Genomic DNA, 23,084 nt, shown 5'->3' with positions numbered 1-23,084 from the left:
CTACTGTTGGAGTTTTATTTCCTTCTACTGCATGAATTAAGTTAATAAATTTACAGATATTGTCTTGTTTGTCTTTTTTTAATAAATCCAGTTTGGTCTAGATTTACTATTTTTGGTACATAGTCGGCCAATCTGTTTGCTAATAGTTTAGCTATTATCTTATAATCTGTGTTAAGTAAAGATATTGGTCTATATGACGCTGGTGCAAGTGGATCTTTCCCTGTCTTTGGTATTACTGTAATTATTGCTGTTTTGCATGAATCTGGTATGCTTTGTGTTTTATCAATCTGGGTTGATTACTTCCAGAAGGGGAGGAATTAATAAGTCTTTAAATGTTTTATAGAATTCTATTGGGAATCCATCCTCTCCTGGTGTTTTATTGTTTGGTATTTTTTTTAATATCTCCTGTAATTCTTCTATTTCAAATGGTTTTATTAATTTATTTTGCTCCTCTATTTGTAATTTCGGTAGTTCAATTTTAATTAGAAATTCATCTATTTTGTCTTCTTTCCCTTCGTTTTCAGTTTGATATAGTTGCTCGTAGAATTCCCTGAAGTTTTCATTGATTTCCGTTGGATTATATGTAATTTGTTTGTCCTTTTTCCTTAATGCCAATACCATTTTTTTAGTTTGTTCTGTCTTAAGCTGCCACGCTAGAATTTTGTGCGTTTTTTTCTCCTAGCTCATAATATTTCTGTTTTTTCTTCTCCATATATGTTTGTAGTGTTTCATATTTTATTTTTTTTATCTGCCAATTCTCTTTTAGTTGTATCTTCCTTTATTGCTAATTCTTTTTCTGTATTTGTTATTTCCCTTTCCAACTGTTCTGGTTCCCGATTGTAGTCCTTCTTCATCTTAGTTACATAACTTATTATTTGCCCTCTGATGAACGCTTTCATTGCGTCCCATAGTATAAACTTATCTTTCACTGATTCCGTATTTATTTCAAAGTACATTTTAATTTGTCATTCAATGGATTCTCTAAAATCCTGCCTTTTAAGTAGCATAGAGTTTAATCTCCATCCATACATTCTTGGTGGGATGTCCTCCAGCTCTATTGCCAATAACAGGGGTGAGTGGTCCAATAATAGTCTAGCTTTATATTCCGTTTTCCTAACTCTCCCTTGAATGTGGGCTGATAACAGGAATAGGTCTATCCTTGAGTATGTTTTATGTCTACCCGAATAATATGAATATTCCTTTTCCTTTGGGTGTTGTTTCCTCCATATATCCAAAAGTTGCATCTCTTGCATCGATTTAATTATAAATTTGGTTACTTTGTTCTTTCTGTTAGTTTTTTTTCCAGTTTTATCTATGTTTGAGTCCAAATTAAGGTTAAAATCCCCTCCTATTAGTGTGTTCCCTTGCGTATCTGCTATCTTCAAAAAGATATCTTGCATAAATTTTTGATCTTCTTCATTAGGTGAATATACATTGAGTAAATTCCAAAATTCTGAATATATCTGACATTTTATCATTACATATCTCCCTGCTGGATCTATTATTTCCTCTTCTATTTTGATTGGTACATTTTTATTGATTAATATAGCTACTCCTCTGGCTTTTGAATTATATGATGCTGCTGTTACATGTCCTATCCAATCTCTCTTTGATTTCTTGTGTTCCACTTCAGTTAGATGTGTTTCTTGTACGAATGCTATATCAATTTTTTTCTTTTTTCAGTAAATTTAACAGTTTCTTCCTTTTGATTTGGTTATGTATTCCATTAATATTTAGTCATATAGTTCAACATAGCCATTTCATACTTTGTTTATCTTTCCTTTCTGTTTCTTCATCAGCACCTTCCCTTCTTATCCATTTCTGCTTTCTTGTTTTGAACACATTATGACAACATTTCTAAAACATAAAATATTTCCACTATTCTCAATTCTAAAATTCCTTTAACCCCAATAGTCCCTCCCCTTTCTGAGTTGCCCTTTGTCCCCTCTCCATTTGGATTTGCGAAACCGTTCACAAGCGTCAACTAATTTCGCAGTGACTGTAATTCTACCCCACCCAGCCCCCCCGAAAAGATTTTAATCTTCGTATATAACAAAGGTCACTCTCTTAATTCCCTCCTTACTTCCTTTCTTTCCCTTCTTAGTTCTTACCTATACTCTATTTTTTATATATACACATATATTTTCATACACACATATACATCTATATATACCTACATACACACATACATATAGTTTGTTGTCATTTTTGGTCTTGTTACATCTCTTCATCTCTCTGTCTGTTTTGTAGTTCTGCAAATTTTCGTGCTTCTTCCGGATCCGAGAATAGTTTGGTTTGCTGCCCTGGAATAATTATTTTAAGTACTGCTGGGTATTTTAAAGCAAATTTATAACCTTTTTTCCATAGGGTCGTTTTTGCTGCACTAATCTCCTTCCTCTTCTTCAGGTGTTCAAAACTTATATCTGGATAGAAAAAAACATTTTTTGACCCTTGTATTCCAGTGGTTTTTTGTCTTCTCTTATTTTTTTCATTGCCTTCTCCCATATATTTTCTCTTGTTGTATATCTTAGGAATTTTACTAGAATGGATCTTGGATTTTGTTGTGGTTGTAGTTTAGGGGCTAATGTTCTGAGTGCCCTTTCTATTTCCATTTCTTCCTGTAATTCTGGTCTTCCTAGGACCCTGGGGATCCATTCTTTTATAAATTCTTTCATATTTTTGCCTTCTTCATCTTCCTTAAGGCCCACTATCTTTATATTATTTCTTCTATTATAATTTTCCATTATATCTAACTTCTGAGCTAACAGCTCCTGTGTCTCTTTAACTTTTTTATCAGATTCTTCTAATTTCTTTTTTAAGTCATCTACTTCCATTTCTATGGCTGTTTCTCGTTCTTCCACCTTGTCTACTCTTTTTCCTATATCTGTCATGATCAATTCTAATCTATTCACTTTTTCTTCTGTACTTTTTATTCTTTTTATTTCATTGAATTCTTGTGACTGCCATTCTTTTACTGTTTCCATATATTCTTTAAAAAAATATATATCCATGTACTTGCCCTTCCCTTCATCTTCCATTTCTCTGTGTTCTTCCTCCTCTTCTTCTGAGTCCACTCCAGGATCTGTGTCCTTTACCTCTGTCTCTTCTGGTTTTCTTGTTGGGTTGTTTGTTTTATTTTGTTGGGTATTTTTGGTCTTCTTATTTTTATTAGAAGTGTCTTGGTGTTGGTCTTCTTCCTCTGGGTTGGTCATCTGTTGTTTCTTTGATTTCTTACTTTTACTCTCTTCTTTCTTGTTCTCGTTATTTTCTATGTTTTCCTCTTGCTGTTGTGTTGTAGTTGTCTGTTTCAGCTGTGGAGATCTACTCCTCAGCTGGTCCCCCCTCCCGTCAGTGTTATTCTTGTCTTGCGCGGTTGCGCACTTTTGTTTGGCTCCGTGAGCCATTTTTATAGTCCCGAGTTCGGGCCTTCGACTGACCTCAGGGAGTGGGCTTCTCTCTCCACGGCGGGCCTCCTCGTACCGGTAGGGCCTTCACCTTCTTCTTCCGACGTCTTTCCTTCTTCTTTTCTTCCTGTTGTTTTTGGTTTTTCTTTCTTCGCTGCCATTTTCTCCACACTTTTACTTTCACATTGTTTTGGTTTTTATGTTTGTGCCTTTGTTTTTTCTCTATTTTTTAAAAAAACTTTTCTGGAGAGGGCTGGACTTCCCCAACCGGCCACTACTCCATCACGTGACTCTTTGTGTTGGAGTAAGGTTGTTGGGATTCTTGTTACTGGATTTGGATTATTCATTCTGATGCCAGGTTTGAGGGTAGTTGGAGACTCCTGCTTTCAGATCCTAATGTTCTTGGAGTTTCTGTTACTTGGTCAGATTTCTGCGTGGTTGGCTGCCCTGCATTGACTGGCCTGACAGGTTATTAAGGTTTCAGCAACTGGCTTAATAGATGGTTATTGGAGTCTTGAGAACCCAGGTGAGCTGGCAGTGCTGGGATTTCTCATCAGGTTGAGGTTTGGCTCTAGTATCAGCCTCTTCTACTTTGACAGGATCTGTTGTTGGGGTTCCTGTTTGCTGGTTTTGGCAGTGGTTGGAGATTCTGGTGATGGATTGGGTTATCATGATGGTATTAGAGCAGCAAGTTTGAATTCCTGATGCTCAATTTGATTGTGGTCCCCTTCTCATTGTCAGCAACTTTGGTGACTGCAGGTTTGGGCGCTTCTAGCTCTGGGTAGTTCTAAGAACAGTTGGGGTTCCTGTCCCCTGAGTTTAGTGGTTCTTGGAGTTCCCTTTCCCAATGTCATTGGGCATTCTTTTCCCATGGATCAGTTGTCGGGGGCAGGGCGGTTATCATGGCAGGGGGTCATCATGGCAGGGGGTCATCATGGCAGGGGGTCCTTCTTCACCAGGCAGATTGATGGTGTTCTTGTTCCCGTGCTTTGTTTGTGGTCGATCTATTTATTTATTTATTTTTGTGTGGTCAGTGCTCTGGGTCCCCCTTCACAGGACCTTGGAGATGCTAGATCTCACCAGGCCCCTACTTCTGTTGGGCTCCTGAGCCTGGCCTTGAACAGGATCCGTACACGAAGGCGAACAAGAGGAGAGTCAGAAATATGGCCAAAAAGATGAGAATGACCACAAACCCTCCCAAGGACCATTGATCATTCAAGATCCAACTCACAAACTTCTGATCCATTCCAGAGTTTGGGAATGAAGATTCCTCCAAGGTTGTGCTGCAGGGACAAGGAGATAGGAAAATGGATGAGCGGGTAATACTGGGACCAGTGGTGCAATAGGAAGAGCAGGTGGGTGGCACTACAGAGTGATCGATGGAGCACAGTGGTTCATTCTTGTTCCACGTCACCGGGTTTGCTGCATATTAGAGTTGGATGTTGCTGAATGGCAGCAAGTGGACAAAGGCAGAGCCATTGTACACACAAATGACCGTGCAGGCTCGACAGACTGAGGCATTGCTCCAGCAACAAAGGGGGTCTCTGATGAAGAGAGACCAGGCTCATGCTCTGGCATATTTTGTTTGAAACATTTGCACACGCAGACTTGGGCACAAATAACCTTGGGCAATGCCTTCCTTTGCTTCTTGCCTCTCTATCTCCCACCTCATTTCTCCCCCATCCCTGAATATGGTTTCCCCCAAATGTGAAACTCAATCCTTACACCCTTCCCTCTCTTCTTTGTATCCTGTTGCTTACTCTCCTGCCTTCCAAGCAGAAAGAACTCTTTCCTCCCCCCTCCCCCCACCCCTGCATTCTCTCCCCAATACCCAGCTTACACCCTCCCTCACTTTACAGTGCTATGAACAGTGCCACCTCCCACCCTGAGGGAGATTGTGATGGCTTTGTGTTGCCCAGTGCACCATTGGGCTCCCTGCTTCTCCCCCCCCACCCTCCCTTCTGCTCATTAGCCTTTCCCTCCCTGCCCCAAGTCTGTGTACCAACTAGCCAGCCGTGTTCAAACACGTGGCATTGAAAACATGTAATCCATGTTTTGGGAGCATGTACAATTCCATTGTAAACAAAGGAAAGAGAACCCTCCCTCTCAATCTCCTTGGCTACTGTGCCAATCACCTCCTGCTGCAAGGACCCCACTTTAGCTTCATTATTTATCTCAGAACAGCTGGTGGAAAAAGTTCATCCATGACCAGCAGGAACTCCTGAACTCAAGGCCTGATTACAATAAACACCCTGTGTTGGTGGGACGCTTGGTGTGAGCACGTCACTTGAACAGAGTACTCCAAACTGGTTACCATTTACAATTCCTGGATAACACAATTCACCTGAGATGGTTTGCCCCGAGCTGTCTAATTCAAGGCAAGCTTCAATACAGAACAACCTTCAGTATGCAGTCATCTGGGAGTGCAAATCTTTTTTCCTTGTTTGACCTTTGGTGGAAAAATATGAAGAGCCCTCCTTTACAAAGTAAAACTGCCTTTACCTGAAGAAATCCAGTTATGATGAAATGGTTCCTGTTGCTCTGCAGTGTCGTCTTGCCTCAGCTCAGATTTCCTTTGGGTTCTTGGTTGATGTGAAGTTAAACATTAACCTGTTGCTGCACTGGAAAAATTACGCCTAGCACTGACCATCCTCCTTATCTGTCACGTGTTTAGTTTAGGATATGTGAATGGAATCACTTGATTGTATTTAGCATTTAGAAGCAGAGAAATGGTATTTTGTATTGTGCATTGAAAGGAAAGAGGAAAATAAGCACTTCTCATGTTTAGTTATCCCAATGAAGAACATTTAAAGGTATAATAACCTAGGGAGATGTAGCAGGCAATTCGTCCATGGTGTAGGCACTCAAACAGGACGATGCGAGATTATCACTAAACAGGTGATTTGTTTTGAGTCAGGGCATGAGTGAGAATCTTCCTGCTCTTCAAGACCGTGAAAATAGTTTTGTGCATCTATCTGAGATGGTAGATAGGGCTTCCCTTGTCACCAGAAGATTGCAGCTCTGCCTGTGCTGTACACCCTCTTGCTGTGTTGGAATGCTGGCTTTGATTGTGGCCTATTTCCCAGACGTTGCCTTTTACTTCGGGTTGGGAAGCCAACAGCTGAGTCTTGGCCAAAGAAGTAAGGTTGAAGGAACCTTCAACCCCAAACCTTATCTCCAATTACTTCATCTGCTGCTAATATCCACTTCTTATTCTTAATATCATACATCTGTTAGACTCAGTGGAAGGCCTTATAAGCGTCCAGGATAATTGGTAGATGATTTATCACTGATCTTTGATCTAAAAATCTAGTTTCAAGGCTGAAACTAGTGAGTTTGACTTTGCTCTGTGGTTAGATTTGTTAATAGCACAAGAATGCGCTGGACAGTATTTACATAAGATGCTGAAGGTTGTACCTGTGATTGTGACAGCCTCTTTGCTAATGCATTCCTTAATTCAGCTACACCATAGGTTCACTTTCCAGCTTTGGCTGGTAACCTAGCCTTGTGGAGTCGAGTTATCTGCTCATCCAACGATTATCTAAAAGAATAGTGCTTTCATGCTCATTAACCACACGATGTTAGTTCGTGGTCCCTCTCTTGTGTCGAGCCATTTGTGTTCAAATCTTATAACCTTATAGCTAGAGACAAAGCTTTGACTGGCCTGGGTTGAGCTGAAGGTACTGGTTTTGTCACAGCCTGTTTGTTTCAAGTGTGCAATCAAACAGCAATAAATAAACCAGGTTTAATGTACAAGGAAAGGTGACATATTTTATGAGTTTATTGGAATTCTTTTTTGCTTTTATCAGTTGAAGACTCCACATTACTTTGTAGACGTAAATAACATCTCATCATTGGTTTGGCTATAGTACCTGCAATAAAATTTAAGCATCAATTAATGCACCACCCCTGGTTGGGAAACCCTGTACTAGAGGGCCAAAAGGTGTTGTTTACAACTAATTATTTCTGAGTGAAGGGGGCATTCTCAAAACCAAACAGAATCTTGAAATGTTTGAATTGTTTATTTTTCTATTTCTTGCAACTTATTTATTAGAATAGTGACTCAAAATGTTGTCAACAATTAATTTTGAGAAAAATCAATGTATTCAAATACCTATACAATATTACCATCCAGCACACAATGTTATTCCTACGGGCGTATGATAATGCAAGTTACAAGAAGAAAGCTGTTTTCACTCTGATGGAGGATGTGCCCAGCCTGACATACCAGGAAATGCTTTTCTGCTCTGCATTTTTTCCTCATGCAACTGGAACCGCACTGTGGGGCCTTATGGGTAAGGAAGATGGCCATTTTGTCCATTGAGGTGCCCAAGTGGCCCCAAAAGCCGAAGAGGCCCAATGAGGAAGTGGAGGGGTGCTCCGGTGAGTTCAGGCAGCACTGCATCCTGACTGGGATGGACCACACACACTCACACACACTCAAACACACCCATAAGTGCACACACACTCTCTTTCCCTCCCCCTCTCTCCCTCCCTCTCTCTCCCTCCCTCCCTCTCTCTCTCTCCCTCCCTCTCTCTCCCTCCCTCTCTCTCCCTCCCTCTCTCTCCCTCCCTCTCTCTCCCTCCCTCTCTCTCCCTCCCTCTCTCTCCCTCCCTCTCTCTCCCTCCCTCTCTCTCCCTCCCTCTCTCTCCCTCCCTCTCTCTCCCTCCCTCTCTCTCCCTCCCTCTCTCTCCCTCCCTCTCTCTCCCTCCCTCTCTCTCCCTCCCTCTCTCTCCCTCCCTCTCTCTCCCTCCCTCCCTCTCCCTCCCTCCCTCTCCCTCCCTCCCTCTCCCTCCCTCCCTCTCCCTCCCTCTCTCTCCCTCCCTCTCTCTCCCTCCCTCTCCCTCCCTCCCTCTCCCTCCCTCCCTCTCCCTCCCTCCCTCTCCCTCCCTCTCCCTCCCTCTCTCTCCCTCCCTCTCTCTCCCTCCCTCTCTCTCCCTCCCTCTCTCTCCCTCCCTCTCTCTCCCTCCCTCTCTCTCCCTCCCTCTCCCTCCCTCCCTCTCCCTCCCTCTCTCTCCCTCCCTCTCCCTCCCTCCCTCTCTCTCCCTCCCTCTCTCTCCCTCCCTCTCTCTCCCTCCCTCTCTCTCCCTTCCTCTCTCTCCCTTCCTCTCTCTCCCTCCCTCTCTCTCCCTCCCTCTCTCTCCCTCCCTCTCTCTCCCTCCCTCTCTCTCCCTCCCTCTCTCTCCCTCCCTCTCTCTCCCTCCCTCTCTCTCCCTCCCTCTCTCTCCCTCCCTCTCTCTCCCTCCCTCTCTCTCCCTCCCTCTCTCTCCCTCCCTCTCTCTCCCTCCCTCTTTCTCCCTCCCCCTCCCCCTCCCTCTCCCTCCCCCTCCCTCTCTCTCTCTCCCCCCTCTCTCTCTCTCCCCCCTCTCTTCCCCTCTCTCTCTCTCCCCCCTCTCTCTCCCCCCTCTCTCTCTCTCCCCCCTCTCTCTCTCCCCCCTCTCTCTCTCCCCCTCTCTCTCTCTCCAGTCGCGAGCTTGAGAGTGATTCAATCATACGTGATACCTTTTATAGGGATGGGGGGGGGGGTTCCAGCCCACACCTTTACAGGAGGCCAATGGATCAGTGCGGACAAGTTTAAGCTGATTTACAAAGCCCAAGGCCAAGTATCAAGGAATTTAAATTGGTCAATGTAAGGTGTGTACTTAATGGGTTAAGTGGAGCCAAACACTGATGGGCAGTGCTGGGGAGTGCTGTCACGACCCTTCACTGCTTCACAATACAATACAGTGGTGAAATAGTAATTCATTTCTTCAGATTATATTACCCTTTGTTTAGTTTTTCTCATGATTCAGATAAACATATCAGCATCTCAGGAAAAAGTTTTAGCTTTTTCCATGTTGATAGCCAGACGAGCAAATTTATTGAAATGGAAAGATGATTCATACAGGGTTATATGTCCTATTTAAGTTTGGAGAAAATTAGATATAGAATTAAAGATAGAAAGTTTCAATTTATGAAATTGTGGGGCTCATTCTTAGAATGTTTTTATAATTGGAAGAATTAACAATTATTGTATGTTCCAGATGTTCATTGCCTATTCTCCAGGGGTCACCAGTGGTTCCACATTATTTATTTTTAAAGATTAATTTATAAGCTAACCTTGATTAGAGGAAGGGGTTAGATTAGATTTAATATTTAGTTTTTAGTTTTTCTTTTTCTTTTTTTCCTTTATTTTGTACAATATTTCAACAAATGGGTATAACGTTGTTGCATAGATCATTTCAATTAAATGTTTTTGAGGTTTTATAAGCATTTATTGATGTAGTGTTCACTGGGCTGTTCCAAAGGGTCATATAATCTGAAGAATTGAATTACTATTTCACCACTGTATTGTATTGTGAAGCAGTGAAAGGTTGTGACAGCACTCCCCAGCACTGCCCATCAGTGTTTGGCTCCTCTTCACCCATTATGTACACACCTTGCATTGACCAATTTAAAATCCTTGATACTTGACCTTGGGCTTTGTAAATCAGCTTAAACTTGATGGCACTGATCCATTGGCCTCCTGTAAAGGTGTGGGCTAGAGCTCCCCGCCACTATAAAGGACGCCACATGTACTCGAATCACCTTCTTTTCCATTGTTGGGAGTTTTGAGACCATGTGTGCTTGAATTTTCCTCTTTGCCATTGGGACTACCCTGCTTCATCCAAGCCTTTCTCCAGGCTCGCCACTGGAGAAATTGTTGGTAAGTTGTTGTTGGTACCAAGATGTGGACTGTACTGTTAAAGGGGCGCTCAAGGGATGGAGACTCTGTATTGGGTTAGGGACCCAGATATTGGGTGAGGCTAGGAGAGTGCCCCCCTCTCCTAGTGGCACCCAGGGAATGTGCCCTAGCTGCCATACTATAGATCTCCTGTGCCCTCCCCCACTCTCCCTGCAGCTTTAGAAACTTTTGTCTTCCGTCCAATTCTGATGACGGGTCTCTGACCTGAAACATTGTCTCTGTTTCTCTTCCCATGGATGGACCCTGTTCTGCCAGCATTTTCTGTTTTTTTTAATTCTGAAGTTAGCACAACTCATGCAGAAGTTGGAGATGTATGAAATTGACCTGCTTCAATATTGAAATATTCGAACAAGTATGGGAGCCTTACATTAAATACAATAGCGAAAACCTACCGGGGACAAACATTACCTAAGTTGATGGAAGGAGAAGGAAAGAAAAGAATGGACTCAGTAGAATTTCTGGTGTATTTTTGTTGAATGACAACATTGTCTGACTGGTTTAATGCAACCTAGATTGTATACCTAAAATGGATGAGAGGGGGAGGTGGGGGGGAGGCTTGGGAGGAGGGAGGGGGGGGGAGAAAAAGTCACTGTATATGTGTGAAAAAGAAAAAGTGTATATCATGGCTAATGTGATTTATGGTGTGAAAAATAAAAAATTAAAAAAAAAAATTTAAAAAAAACATTACACCAGATCAGTTGGTGCCTCACATATTTAGTTAGTGGTCATGTTAATTGTTTTAAGCTGGTGGGTCCCACTGTGATTTAGACTGTTCAAGATGGCAATTGCTGTGTGGTTGGGACGCACCATAAGATGCAAATGAGATAGTAATCAAGGTCACAACCAATCTCTTGGGTGGATGTATAAAACCCTGTGATACGATTTGGAGAAATTAGCAGTGTCGCACCACGATCTCCCAGCTCCAGAGACCCCGGTTCAACCCTGACCTCCTGTGCTGTCTATGTAGAGTTTGCATTCCCTAAGACCATCCGTCTTTCAGCCGGTTGCTCCAGTTTCCTCCCACCTCGCAAAGAGGTGTGAATCAGTAGTTTAATTGACGGTTAAGATTGTCCTGAGCATAGCGTGGGTGGCAGAGTTGATGGGGAATGTGGGAGGTTTCATTATTGAGCAAATAGCAGGGCGGATGGGATTAATCTCCTGAGCTGGCTGATTGTTCTGTGGGCTGATTGGCTGCCTCTTGTATATTAATTCCCTCAATCAGTGTAATTAAACAGCATCGCTGCTGTTTGTGGATCTCCATTTTTTTTAAAGGTTAGAATTGTAATTACGCTTTCTAAAAACTTTTGCTGGCTATGGACGACCTGAGAACGGAGCAGTGTTCCAGTCTTCTTTCCATTGGTAGATATTGCAGTGTATGCTGCTGTTCATGTTACTGTATCTGGTATTGGCCACTAGCTGACACATTTGTTTGGCCAGGGGTGCATAGTGAAGCACTTGATTAAGGGAGACAAGCTTCTTTCTGGCTTTATGGATTTTAATAGCTGAGAGGAGATTAAAATATTGAGTCAATTCAAGATCAGTACAAATATTTATATTTGCATCACCAAATCTCAAGAGATTTTGTTTCCTATCCAACCAATAAATTTGCATTGGGGTGGTCTGAACCAGACGTGGTTCTTGAGCATCTGGTATATCCCATGCTGAGAGAATTCCCTCATCGCTGCTGTCATAAAATGATGAGGTCCATCTTCTAATGTGCACCACAGAACCATCTTGTCCATCACTTGTATCGTGGTGTAACGCCGGATAGGTTTATTGATGGGACGTGGACCCCACACTGCTGGCCTTTCTGCCACGTGTGCAGGAATAGCAGCAATACATAGCAGGGATGAGAATGAATAAGAGGAAAGTACCTGCAAACAAAGAAGGGACCAAGTGCAATTACCAGTGGCAGCTTCACAACTTGACGATTTGTCCAATAGTTTTACGCTGGTGCATGCTCTGCATGCATATCTCCTCCCACCTTGAAGTTGGATAACACAGAAACCAGCCCATCAGCCCGACTTGGATGAACTCCAGATCACTCAGGAGGCTGAGGGGGTGTTGGACAGGAGGACATAATCACACCAAGGAGGCAGGAGGAAGGTAGCTGGGTGATAGGCAGGGTACTCCTGTGGTTATTCCCCTCAGCAACAAGTATACTGTTGTGGATACTGCTGAGGGGAGTGTCCTATCTGGGCCAGGCAGAAGCAGCCAGACCAATAGCACCATAGTAATCTCTGAGCCTCCGGAGGGAAGGATGGAGCAACATTCATTGGGGACTTGATAGTCAGGAAAACAGATAGGATATTCTGTGGCCACAAAACATACTCCAGGGTACTGTGTTGCCTCCCGGGTGCTTGGGTCCAGGATATCCTGAAGCGGAATACTCTTAACGGGGAAGGGTGAGCAGCCACAGGTCATGGTACATGGGCAGGAGTGGGGTAGAGGTCCTGCCAAGTAAGTTTAGGGAGGCTGAAGAGCAGGACCTCCAAGGTGGTCATCTCTGGATTACTCCTGGTGCCACGAGCTAGGAGGTCAGAACAGGATATCCTGTTGCTGGTGAGATGGTGCAAGGTTTCAAATTGTTGGATCATTGCAACCTTTTCTAGGGAAGGGTCACCTGTACAAGTAGGACAGGTTGCACCTGAACTCAAGGGGAACCAATATCCGGCAGGGAGGTTTGCTAATGCTGTTTGTTTCCTGTTTAAACAGGAAAGGCTGCAGATGCTGTTATGGTTTGCGACACAAAAGTGCAGGGGATACTCAGCAGGTCTATAAGAAGCAAAGGGTATCTAAAGTTTCAGGCCTGAACCCTTCATCAAGAAGACTTTAACAAAGGGCACAGGCTCACAAACATTGGTTAACCTTTGCCTTGCTTCATAAGAACGTTCTCCATTCCAGGTAACAACCAGGTAAATCTCCTCTGCATCTACTCCAAAGCATCTACATCCAAATGCCATCAGCATTTCCTAATTATCCTTTTTTCTCTTTTTTGAATAAGTTGTTCTCTTTTCCACATAATTTTAAGTTACTTACCGATAAAAACCAAGAGGGTTATAAGGGAGATGACTCTGAGAGTATCAAATTCCCGAACTCTGGTGATCAAGCTGTAGATGAAAGCTTCCAGCTGCAGTAGAATAGCTCGGAAAGACATTTGGACTGAGACCTGTAGGAGTGTGTCAGAGGAAAATTCTTTGGTATTGAAAGAGTTGAATGGACAATTATCTGTAAAACGCAAAAAAGCTGGTTGGCAGGGAAAGACTCTGACTAATATACAACAGTTGAAAAAAAATGTGCATTCCCGTTTCTCTAAAGAAAGCAAGTTCCTCATTGGAATGCAAACTGAAAAGAATCTGAAAATGGGCAAACATTGCCATTTGAGGGTTTCCAACTGTTCTGTGTTTCCAGCGTTTGCTCTTTCTCCTGGTGGACTTCAAATAAGGTGTCAGCTTTGGCGCACTGGCAAAGCACTTACCCTTGCATTGGAAGACTTTGTGTTCGAGACCTGCCTAAGAGACCAGAGTACAAAAATGCAGGTTGCTGCCGTGCAATCCTAGACAGGTTCAGATGCACTTTTCTGAACTGACATTAAACAAAAGAATCCATAGATTCTATTCAAACATGTTCTTTTGACCTTCTGACCAGCATTTGTCCTCAAAATATCACTTGCTTCTCTGGGCATTATTTTACAGTCCTATCTTTGACTTTATGCATGACAAGGCTGCAATGTTCCCTGTATCACCCAAATGCTTGGACTTTGCTTAACAACTCGGGATATTTTCAGTGCGATTCTGAGATCAGAAAAGGTGTCAGGGAAATGCAAAGTAAGTCATGGTAGTGTCTCCAGCTTCGGAATGATAAGATTTGGGATGGCTGTAGTTTCTTGCCCACTGTAATCTGATCCCTGACTGCAGTTCTAAATGCTGACTGCTCTGAACAGTTGCTAGCACAGATCCTAATCGACACCAGGACTCTGCAGAAATCTGTTGAGCAGATTTTAATTCAGGATTCTTGAAGAAAACATCTTGAAAACTTGAAAAATACTGTCTTTGGAGGTTTACTTTTGAGAAGTCATTTGACCTTTCTATCCACAGTCATTCTCTCGTGTTTCTCATTCAGAGATCCCAGCTGAAGCATCCAACCCTATATGCAGGACTGGATTTTTGGCTGGGGCAGTTGAAAACTTGCAGCTCAGATGAATTCTCTGATCTTGAAATCATGGATTATTGCTATGAATCTGTGGGGGAAGGACCAGTCTCGGATACGGGGCTTAGATTAGTGGGAAAGCCCATCGAGCAACAGAAGAGGGAGTAACCCTGATGAGAGGGGGAGGGGGGAGTGGGGAACACGTTCAAGGCAAGTGCGCTATAAATAGTTAATGCAAAATGAATAGGACACCATGAATGTTAAAAAGACTTGCACTGTTTTCTTTTGGGTACTTACAAAGATGACACTATGAATGTGAAAAGACCCAGCACTGTATATAGTTTTATTGAATAAAGTCTACTTTGAAATTTTAAAAGTTTCTTTATTCTCAGCAATTACACTGATTTTAAAGAGTTCTGGAATTTTTGGGTCAGGTCCTTACCTTCTACTCAGACGTTGCGGAGACTCCCATGTTCTCTCCTCTCTGGCTCACTCGACTTGCCTGCACTATTAATGGCATCTGATGCTTGCACTGAGGCACCGCTTTGTGACTGAGCTCTTTGAGGTGCTGTTGAGCTGTGTTCGCTGTTGCTCAGCCTCCAAGTAAAGGACAAAGGCAGCTCTCACAGGCGAGGGCTAAAGGAATGTAGTGGCTCAACCCGGCAATACGTTGCTTGCTATTAGTCACAGTCGTCAGACAAGCCCGAGTAACTATTTCTCTCCTGCACTCAGGAGATGAAATGTGAATAATTAATGTTTTGTCAATGTTTTCAGGATGAAAAGAATGTGTCCTTTGTTACCTATGTGTACTGTTAGCTCCATATTGCAAGCTGAACTCTGCCTGTCCACTGTCAGGATGTGAGCCAACCTTGCTGGTATCATACTCCAGGTACTGTACCTTGATGGCAACTATTGGAGCCTTTAAATGAACTTTTAAGCAAACCAATCAAATTGGACAAACTGGGGTGATAAGAAAAGCTGGGATTGCTAGTGTTGTAGAACACTACAGCACCGAAAACGACCGTTTGGTCCTTCTAGTCTGTGCTGAACTATTTTTCCGCCTTGTCCCACTGACCAGCACCTAGACTATACCCCTCCATGAAGCTGTCCAAAGTTTCTTTAATTGTCAAAATTGAACCTGCATCATTTACCAATTCAGCTGGTAACTCATTCCATGCTCTTCATGAATAGGTCCCCAGTAATGTTTCCTTTTCTCCTTTAACCCATGTCCTCTACTTTTTATCTCATCTCACCTCAGTGGAAAAAGCCTGCTTGCATTTGTATACGTCTATTAAATCTCCCCTCAATCTTCTCCACTCCTGGGAATAAAGACCTAACCTGTTTAATCTTTCCCTGTAACACAGTTCTTCATGACATGGCAACACCCTCTTTACACTCTTTAAATCTTATTGATATCCTTTCTGACTGCCCAATATACCTCCAATCTTAGTGTCATCTGCAAACTTGTTGATCCAATTTACCACATTATCATTCAGGTCATTGATATAGATGGCAAACAACAATGGTCCCAGGACTGATCCCTGAAGCACACCACTAGTCACAGGCCTCCAGTCAGAGAGGCAATCATCCACTACAGCTTTTCCCGTAAAGTCAATGGCTAATCCATAGTACCACCTTACCACGTACACCAAGTGACTGAAACTTCCTGACTAACTCCCATATAGTTAAGTGATCAAAATTGCACACAGTACTCTAAATTTGGCCTCACCAATGCTTTGTACAGCACCATAACATCTTAACCTCTATACTCAGTGCTTTGATATATGAAGGCCAGTATGCCCATAGCTCCTTTTTTTGACTCTATTTACCTGTGAGGTCAATCTCAGGGAATTCTGTATCTGTATTCCCAGATCCTTCTGTTCGACGCACCCCTCAATACTCTGCCATTTATTGTGTATGTCCTACCTTGGTTTGTCCTTCCAAAATGCATCCCCTCACATTTGTCTGTATTAAATTCCATTGGCCATTTTGCAGCCCATTTTTCCAGCTGATCCAGATCACTGAGTGACTGGACCTTCCTGACTAATGTCCCATGTGCGACCCTGTCAACTAACTAAAATCATTATGGACAACATCTATTGTGTTTCCTTCACCTTTCATGGCTACTAACAGTTGTCCAATTGCAGCTCAATAACTACTGTTTATATTTTCTCCTTTGCACAGCAGGAAAGCTGCTGAACTCAGGCACTATCACAATCAGGACAGAACCTGAGGGAAAGGAGGCAAATTTCATTGAAAAATGAAAGGGCATCTTGTATGTTGGGTCTGGCAGTTAATGACGCAACGTCATGCACATTGAATTCTTCCTTTCTGTTCCTTTCTCTCACCTTCTGATCCCCTCCCGCGCATCCTTCCACAAGCCCACCTCCCCTACTCAGCCCCTTCTCCTGATTTCTTTCTGGCTCCATCTGACTTTTGCTTGCCAGTTCTTGCTTCCCTTATTCATGTTGCTGATCTCCCCTATACAGTTCCATACCTGACACAGGGTCTCGATCCGAAACATCAGCTATTCCTTTCCCTCCATAGATGCTTCTGACGTGCTGAGTTCCTGCAGCAGATTCAAGCCTCTGTAGTCTCTTGTGCCTGCTGTTGACATATTGAATGTCCTGGTGTGAAAGATTTGGGATGTCCTAGAGAGGTGCAGGGCATTAAGGATGCAGGCAAAATACAGAATAAATTCCAAAGAAAGTTAAAGCAAAATACATGTTAATATTAGTGAGAGGTGTTGAGATGGTCCATGATATACCAGAGTAATCTATCAGAGGTTCAAGGGATGTATGTTATTGCATTGGTTTGGATGGGATGGAGTGTTTCAGTTATGGGAAGTGACCGGAGAGGATGATTATTGTCCTTGGAGCTGAATGGGGTGGGAGGGTTGCGGTACATACTTGATAGAGGCATACAAAATTTAGGGCTGTCGACAAAGTGGCTAATGGGAAACTTTTCTCCAAAGCAGAATTGCCTAAAATTAGAGGCTTTGGGTTTAGGGATACAGGTTTAGAAGTGATCTGAGTAGGACGTTTTTAACCCAGGGAGTAGTTGGAATCAGGAACGCATTGCCTGAGAGGGTGGCAGAGTCCCACCCCACATGTAAAAAGTACAAATCACCACAGCAGTGAACCAAGTGCTGGTAAATGGGATTAATGTGGGTAGGGACCTGATGATCAGCGTGAACAGGCACATCGAAGGGCCAATTTCTTTGCTCTGTGATGTGAGTAGTATAGATTTGGGGAGCCAGTAGATGTGCATTTGGATTTCATGGATGCAATCAGTGAGGTCTAACACTGCACAAGTAAACAAATAAAATGTAAACCAATTAACTGTGCAGTACAGAGAGGAAAAAAAAACAATATAAAGTGCAAAAGACACCTTAAATGAGTCCCTGATTGAGTTTGTTGTTGAGGAGTCTGATGGTGGGGGGGTAGCAGCTATTCCTGAATCTGGTGGTGCGAGTCTTGTGGCACCAACACCTCTTTCCTGATGGCAGCAGTGAGAAAAGAGCGGGTGCTGGGTTATGTGGTTCCTTGATGATTGCTCCTGCTCTCTGACGGCAGGGTTCCCTGTAGACCTGCTCAGTAGTGGGGAGGGTTTTGCCTGTGATGTCCTGGGCAATGTGCACTACCTTTCGGGGGGGCTTTATGCTCAGGGGTATTGGTGTTTCCATACCAGACCGTGATGCAGCTGGTCAGCACACCTTCTGCCACACCTCTAGAAATTTGCCAGGGTTTCTGGTGTCGTGCCAAACCTCCACAAACTCCTGAGGAAGTAGAGGAGCTGACGTGCTTTCTTCACAATGCCATTGGTGTGTTGGGTCCAAGAAAGATCCTCCGAGATGGTGACTTCCAAGAATTAAATTTGTTCATCCTCTCCACCTCTTATCCCCTAGTGATCACTGGATTGTATTACCTCTGGCTTTCAACTATCAGTTTTGGAGACATTGAGTGCAAGGTTGTTGTTACACCATTCAGCCAAGTTTTCCATCTCCATCCTGTATGTTGACTCATTCTCTTCCTTTACACAACCCACCACTGTAGTATCGTCAGCAAATTTGTAGATGGTGTTATTGTTGTATCAAGCTACACAGTTACACCTACAACTGTGAGTAGAGCACGTGGCTAAGAACACAGCCCTGTGGTGCTCCGAGGTAAGAAGAGGAAGACAATAGAGAGGAGCATTGGAGCAGAAAAGATCTTCTGCTGACGCAGGGGCTGAACCATGATGATTGAAGACCCATCCACCAGGCACATGAGGTTGGTCGCAGCAGTAAGTTCCTCAGGAGGACAAAGAATCTGGAATCTGGAACACCAGAGGGTGTTGATCAACTGCTGAGCAAAAGATATCTACTGCCTCCAGGATGTCACAGATAACAGTCACTTTGATATGACTTTCAAGACCCTGGTGGAATGGCAGAGGATGCTTCAGGACTTCTAGGAGAAGGGGAACGTGGCTCCACTCCCACTATTCATGGTGCTGCCACTCTTCACCCTTACGACGCAGAAGGAATGAGTGATAACGGTGCGCACGCTCAATCCACATGTGCCAGCTGTGGGTGTGCTCACCTTCCTTGGGCATTACGTCGAGGGCACAGGGACCTGTGTGGAATCTGCACCAGCAAAAGCCAAATGAAGGTGAAGCTGAGAGAAGACAGCCCTCAATGTTTGCTATTGGAGGGAACCGTGGGTACCTGGTCTACACTTGACAGCCCAGGATGTGCAAGAACTGCAAGAAACTTGGGCATTTGGTGGCCCAATGCAGCGCAGTCATCTTAAGAACTGCAAGCAGGAAGGCCACCAGACCAAGGACTGTACAGAGAACTTGTGGGGAGGCAGGCCATCTCTACACAGCCTGCCCAAAATGTGTAGTGACCTATGCACAGGAAATAAGAGGGGAAATGGCCAATATCGCCAGCACCAGGAAAGTTAATACTCCCTCAACCTCGATTGTAGTAGAGACCGAGACTGGGGTGGGGGTGGTGTGGGAAGGAGACACTAACCATGTTCACCTCCACCCTCAAACCCACAAGGCCGAGGCCTCTCCTGAGGAGGCAGAGTCAATGGAGGAGGTAGCTGTAAAGGGAAAATGGCAGATGGTGAAGAAAAAGAAGAATCAAAAAGCTGGCAGAAGAAACTGGTCGCAGTGGGAGGAAAAGATGCAATCAGAAGCCAGCAACCTCTCTGGTCTGAGGATGAAACCAGCACGAGTGCTGGTTGAAGATAGATGAAGTGCCAAGACAGAGGGGAAAGAAAGGAAGAAAATGGGTTAGGAGTAAGCCATTAGCCCTCAACTCCGGGAGTGCAGGAGCTGTGCAAAGGCAGTCACTTTTTTTCCTCCACAACTCCCCCCTCAGCTCCTGGAGGCTGGGAGCAGTGCAGAGGTTGTTTCCCCCCCCCCCCCCCCCCCCACCAGCTCTGGGAGAAGTAGAATTCAAGGCAGCTAGGAGATAGAGCACACCAGATCTTCCCCACCAGCTTCATGAACTTCCAGAGGAAGATCACCCTCCCAGTTCCTGAGCTTGCAATCTGTGCGGCAGTTCACCAAAGTGGTGGGCATGAGGGCTCAGGCTGATTGACACTGTAAGGACTACAAACTGAAGACTCCCAATATACAATGATGGAGATTAAAACAGCAACTTAATGCCTTGCAATACCAGACAGATGTGACTTTTGTTCAAGAGTGTGGGCTGCCACACCTCAGAAACTGTTGGAGGTGATTGCAATTGTGACCCCATGGGTTGTCTATGGTTGGGGGAGGGGGGAAAAACAATTGTTGTCCATCCCATCTGGGCATCTTGCTGCGGAGGGGTACCTTTATTATCATCTAGGTTAAGGAGGTAGTTGGGGGATGGGAGGAGGTGCAGTCATCTCCTCATGGTGGTCCTAACATACCATGACACCCCATTCAATCTGATCAATGTATAACCTTCACCCGTGCAAATCAAGGGGCTGGCCATCTTCCAGCAGCTCGGACCATTGCTGATGACGTGAAAACTGGTCATTTTGGTTGGCGACTTCAGCCGCATCATTGATGAGGCTGGACGATTCTGCAGTGCCAACAGGCTGACTGGGCAGCTCCTCCAGTCTCCTGATGAAGACGGTAAAGGACGCCCAGCTTTGCGACACCTTCAACAGCCCTGCAGCTGGAGTACAGCTGCAGCCCACCTGGCTCATCCTGATCCTGGATAGACTTTGTCTCTGTCGAAAAGACCGTCACGATCAGAACCATCGATGCCGCACCAGCGTTCTTCTCTGACCACTGCCTCCTTGGCGCCTCCTGATGGCTTCAGGAGAAACAGGGCAGGCAAGGGAACATTGAAACTGAATGTGAAGTTGCTGCCCCAAGAGAAGGTAGTGGAACTAAAGGAGGAGGATGCTGGTTGGAGAAACGGGAAACCCGTTTGCCTCCCTGATGAGCTGGTGGGAAGTGATCAAGGAGATCATCGAGGTTCTTTATCCTCAAAGGTATTCACGGAGCAAAACCTAGACAGGTAGAACTGAGCCAACTCCAGACTGGCCTGTGGCAACTCTTGCATTCTAGAGGGGTGGATGTGAGAGAGGAAATCCAGGAGATGAAGAGCCAACAAGTTGCACTAGTCACTTCTGAGTCCTCCAAAATCATCTTCCGATCCAGAGTCCGCACAGTGGAGCAGGATGAGACGCACTCACGCTTCTTCTTCCATAAGGTGCCCAGAGGGAGCTCTGGGATCTACAGCCTTAAAGAAGAGGATGGCTCAGTCACATCTGTGCATGTACAGAAGATCAGCTGAACTATAGGGACACCCAAGGCCACAGACAATACGGCCTTTCCCGAAACTTCCCGTCCTCTAAAATGGAGGTCTTAGTTGACAGCAAATGGGAGAGTCTGGACCAGCCAATCACCTTGGGGAAAGCAGAGGACTGGTGCAGGGTATCAGAAAACTGGGAACATAACCCAGTTTGAGAAGAAACAAAGGAGATGACCCTGCAGGACAGTGAGCACAGCGGCACACCAGTAAGACTCTCGCTCTGCGGCTGAAGAACGCACAGATGGCGGACTGTAGGCGACTCGGGGTAAGGAACCCTTGTGGGCTGCGGGCTGATGGCGATGTGCAGTCAAAGGACTCGCACCAGGCTGGAGACTGGCTGAAGGGGTACCAGGTATTGGAACCGGGTGCCAAGGTCAGGAAGGGCTCCTGAGGGGCTTTGTATGCTGAAGGCTTCAGGCTTCCTGATTACGTTGGAGCCTTGAATCTGGATCTTGGGTTATCGATGGTTTGGAGTGAAGTCTGTGTGGCTGCAGAGACATCAGGAGTGCTGGAGGTGAATCCACAGACACTGACCCTGAAGGGGCTCTCATTTGCTTTTCTTTCTATGACAGTAATGGGCACTGGGTAACTTCTGATGGCAGGCTAAATGTAATTGGATGTAATATTTCATCTGCTTTATTGCATGTCAAGAGAAGAATCTTGAATCTTCAAACTGAAGGGGGTGACTGAGGGAACTGGAGACTCATATCATTGCTAAATGTTGACTACAAAATCCTGTCCAAAACTATTGCCATACAAGTCTGCCCTCGGGCAGGTGATCTACTCAGACCAAACCTGCACAGTTCAGGCAGGAAAATCTCTGACAGCCTCGTGGTGCTCTGAGATACCATCGTCTGTGAGAAGGTAAGGCGTGGACTCCTGCCTGGTCAGCTTAGACCAGGAGAAGTCTTTCTACCAGATATTGCACACATACATGATGGGCGTGCGCTCCAAAATAGGCTTTGGGGGAGGGGGATCTGGAATTGGGTTAAACTGCTCTAGACGGACCTCCACAGCACAGTCCAAATCACTGGGTGGGAAACGGATAGCTTCCCCATCAAGTCTGAAGTTAGGCAGGGTTGCCCTCTCTCTCCAATCTTATTGTGTGATCCATCAGGAAGGATCAGGACGTAAGAGGAGTAATGTTGCGGGACAGGGGAGGCAGTCAGGTCAAGGCCTCCCTGTCCATCGGCATTACCATCTTCTGTTCAGACACACATCAGTCCACAGACTGATCAGTATCTGTGGCCATTTTGAGTATGCTTCACGCTCCAGGATAAAATGGAAGAAGAACGAGGCAATACTCTTTGATAACTGGCCTGATCGGTTCCTTCACAGTCAGATCTGACTACCTGAAGGTGTTGGGGATGTGGTTTGGAGGGGCGGAGATGTGCATCAAAAATAAGTTGGAGCTGATCACAAAGGTCCACCAGAAATTAGGTCTGTGGTCAAGGTGATCCCTCTCAATAACCGGGAAGAACTTGGTCGTCAGGTGCAAGGCACACTCGGTATGTTTGTACATGGTGTAAGTATGGCCTATCCCCGAACCTGTGCCCTGGTGGTCACTAAAGCAGTTTTCCCATTCATATGGGAATCTCAGATGGAAAGGGTCTTTAGTCACTATGTGCAAATCCCCTGGCAATAGGGGAAGGGTAGAGCAAATGTGGCCCTCATCCTGATAACCACCCTCGCATGTGGTTGCAACTGGCTGTGCGTGGAACCAAAATCACCAAGTGCCGCTATGTGTTGAGGTTCTGCCTGCCCCAGGTGTTGCGAGGGGTAGGCCTGGCCTCGTTGCTGCGCAATGTCCCAGTCAGCTCGGCATTACCACCTATCCTTCATGGAAAAGTTTTTAACAGACCAAGACCTTTGACCATAAAGCCATCAGGCAGTAGTCAGCATGGAATGTCCTGCACACACAGATGAGGATTCAATGGACACGATGGGGTGGTTCCTGGAGTAGTCCCTCCCAGGTCATCTGGTGGAATGCCTCATCGCCAGTGC

At 44.7% G+C, this 23,084-nt stretch overlaps 1 protein-coding gene and 1 long non-coding RNA gene across 10 annotated transcripts in view; one reads left to right on the top strand and one right to left on the bottom strand.

Annotated features, from left to right (window-relative positions):
• Positions 1–23,084, top strand: part of recql5 (RecQ helicase-like 5) — a 103,511-nt gene that overhangs the window by 48,802 nt on the left and 31,625 nt on the right. The window contains exon 8 of one of the 9 annotated variants that reach the window (XM_069929323.1): positions 12,845–13,061. The exons of the other annotated variants lie outside the window; for them this stretch is intronic. Coding sequence (XP_069785424.1) covers positions 12,845–12,965 — 121 coding nt within the window. The 3' untranslated portion in view covers positions 12,966–13,061. Of the gene's footprint in view, positions 1–12,844; positions 13,062–23,084 lie in introns of those variants that run through there. 9 annotated transcript variants of the gene reach the window in all.
• On the bottom strand, positions 11,660–14,857 carry LOC138759229 (uncharacterized). The gene is made up of 3 exons (XR_011354667.1): positions 14,721–14,857; positions 13,169–13,298; positions 11,660–12,003 (listed from the first exon to the last, which is right to left on the bottom strand). It is a non-coding gene; the product is annotated as an uncharacterized lncRNA (long non-coding RNA).

Source organism: Narcine bancroftii, chromosome 3 (genome assembly GCF_036971445.1).
Source record: "Narcine bancroftii isolate sNarBan1 chromosome 3, sNarBan1.hap1, whole genome shotgun sequence".
Lineage (NCBI taxonomy): Eukaryota > Metazoa > Chordata > Chondrichthyes > Torpediniformes > Narcinidae > Narcine > Narcine bancroftii.
The sequence above is the reverse complement of the archived record's forward strand: the minus strand, read 5'-3'. Positions and strand labels throughout refer to the sequence as shown.